This window comes from Glycine max, chromosome 12 (genome assembly GCF_000004515.6).
Source record: "Glycine max cultivar Williams 82 chromosome 12, Glycine_max_v4.0, whole genome shotgun sequence".
Classification (NCBI taxonomy): Eukaryota; Viridiplantae; Streptophyta; class Magnoliopsida; order Fabales; family Fabaceae; genus Glycine; species Glycine max.
Window position 1 is genome coordinate 37,555,026 of NC_038248.2, and position 2,195 is coordinate 37,557,220.

At 41.6% G+C, this 2,195-nt stretch overlaps 1 protein-coding gene across 1 annotated transcript; it reads right to left on the reverse strand.

Annotated features, from left to right (window-relative positions):
- Positions 1-411: 411 nt before the first annotated feature.
- Positions 412-2,195, reverse strand: LOC100811986 (coumaroyl-CoA:anthocyanidin 3-O-glucoside-6''-O-coumaroyltransferase 2). Its single transcript, XM_003539473.5, has one exon. The coding sequence runs from the start codon at positions 1,982-1,984 to the stop codon at positions 584-586; it is 1,401 nt and encodes a 466-aa protein (XP_003539521.1). The 5' UTR covers positions 1,985-2,195; the 3' UTR covers positions 412-583.

The following is a 2,195-nucleotide window of genomic DNA, read 5'->3' on the forward strand; positions in this document are numbered from 1 at the left end:
GGGACGTATCAAACCGGCGAAAAGGAGATCGGAAACTTGCTTTTCTATCTCGGTTTTCTGGAAATGGGGGTATCTATATGGTCTTACGTTGATTGGGGAAGATGAAGGGAAAAGGTTTATGTGGTAAGTGACGTTTCGAGGAGGGGGAAGGGTGGTTGGTGTTTGGAAAATTTGTTGGTAGCGTCGGAGAAGGTTTTCGATTGCAGGGTCTGGGTGGGGAAGACGATGTTGAGGAAGATGATGATGTGGCGGTTCGGTGCGGGTTATGGGTAGTAGGCTTAAGTGAAATAGGGCGGAAGTAGACCCGGTTCGGATAAGGCGCTTGTCTTGGGGTGCTGAAACGGGTTCGGGCCCATTTGTAACGTCCGCGTGAAGCTCAATGACTTATTAGATCACCTCATAAAACCACCTTAAAAATCATCCATTAGAAATGAAACTAGATAACCATGCTACTAAACATAAATTCAAACATCCTTAGTAAAGTCGAGGAAAGTTAAAATCAACCATGACCACTTATTAACTCAAAATTAACTTTTGGATAGACCCATGCTTTGATTTTTATTTAAATATCACACTAATGGATTTAGGATTTTGAAGTTTTAAGTCCTTGTTGAATGACAGAATTTAAATCTTCAAACTCTGTACTTCTACACACCAAGCCAACCTCGAGTCCTCCTTCCTCATCTTCACTTTCAGCCAGAGACATACAATTGAAGGGATGTACCATTTCCACTTTGGTAGGCCTTCCAAATCCAAAATCAGTCTCATAAACAGTGAGCTTGGGTGACCCTGTAACCAGCAGTGCACTTCCCAACACAAACATCTTCAAAAACAACTCCCTCCAATGTTCCGCATCTTTAAAAGGATCAATTTTCATATCACTCACTGACTTTTCAATTACCTTGGCCGCATTCACAAAACCACTTTCTCCCTTGAGGTCTTTTCTCTTAAGTATTGCATAACATAGCGTTAAGCAGTTTCCAAAGTAAGTTTCTGGTATAGGGTACCCAAGGCGATCTCTGCAATCAGCAGCGAAACGAAAGTACTCCTCTTTGACATCTTCTTCTTCATCATCATAGTTTCTGCATCTTGTTTTAACCAAACTAGCCCACACAAAAGCACACGTCACCACAAACTTTGACAGATTTTGGGGCGAGTTGAACTCGTTGTTTTTCTTCCATTGAGTCAGTGCCCATCTTTTTAAGCCCTCAGTATCATCTTTTCCAAAAACAATAGTTGCCTTAACAAAGTCTTCATCGCTATCATCTTTTCTTCCACCGAGTTTGCCCTTCCAAGTTGTTCTCTCTTCAAAATACTGTCTTAAGAAAATGGCCTCGAGTCCTCTGGGGTCCTTCAACACTTCCCTATCAAAGCAAGGTGGTGACTTTTCCAAAAGAGTAAAGTCAACTCCACCACTTCGACAAATGGAAGACCAAGACTTCATGAAATGACTGCAACTTTTACCATCAATCGCATGACAGTACGTGATGGCGATGCAAAGGCCATGGTTTGGGAAAACCGTGGCTTGCAATGCCATTATAGGGAAAATGAACGTGTCATCATGCATGGTTGAGAATGAGAAACTCAACTCTGGAACCAAGTGATCTAATTCTTTGAGACTCTTGGGGTGGTTGGATGAGAGGAGCTTGAAATCAGCTTCGGATTCAATGACTGTTAAGGTGACAGTGTCATCATTGGTGTTGCGAATGAAGGGTTTGTGGGGTGGTGAAGGACAGAGGAGGTTGCCAGCGAGAGGAAAAAAGTGAGAGAGAGTGAGAGAGAGTGAGTGTTTGAGAGTGGGGAGTGTGGTTTGACAGAAATGGTGTGTGGGGTGTGCAAAGTGATAGAAGAATTGGCGTCTCACATAAATAGGACCTGCTAGAGGCAAGTCAAGGAATGAGAGGGGAAGAGACGAGGTTGTTCTCGTTGTTGCTGGAGCAACCTCAGATTTCTCAACAAGCTTGTGCGCTCTTGGCACTGCCATTTGTTTGAGAAATTCTGAAGGAGACCTATTCCGGAGATGGATTAATTGATGATGACATACCTGTTAGTAACAGCATACTTATAGCTAGCTGTATAGAAGAAAAGGGATGATAAAGGTTTAAATAAAAAATAAGAATGTAGAATTATATTTTATATATAACTTAATGAAATAATTTATTTTATATGCAGATAAAACGTAATAATGGTACAAC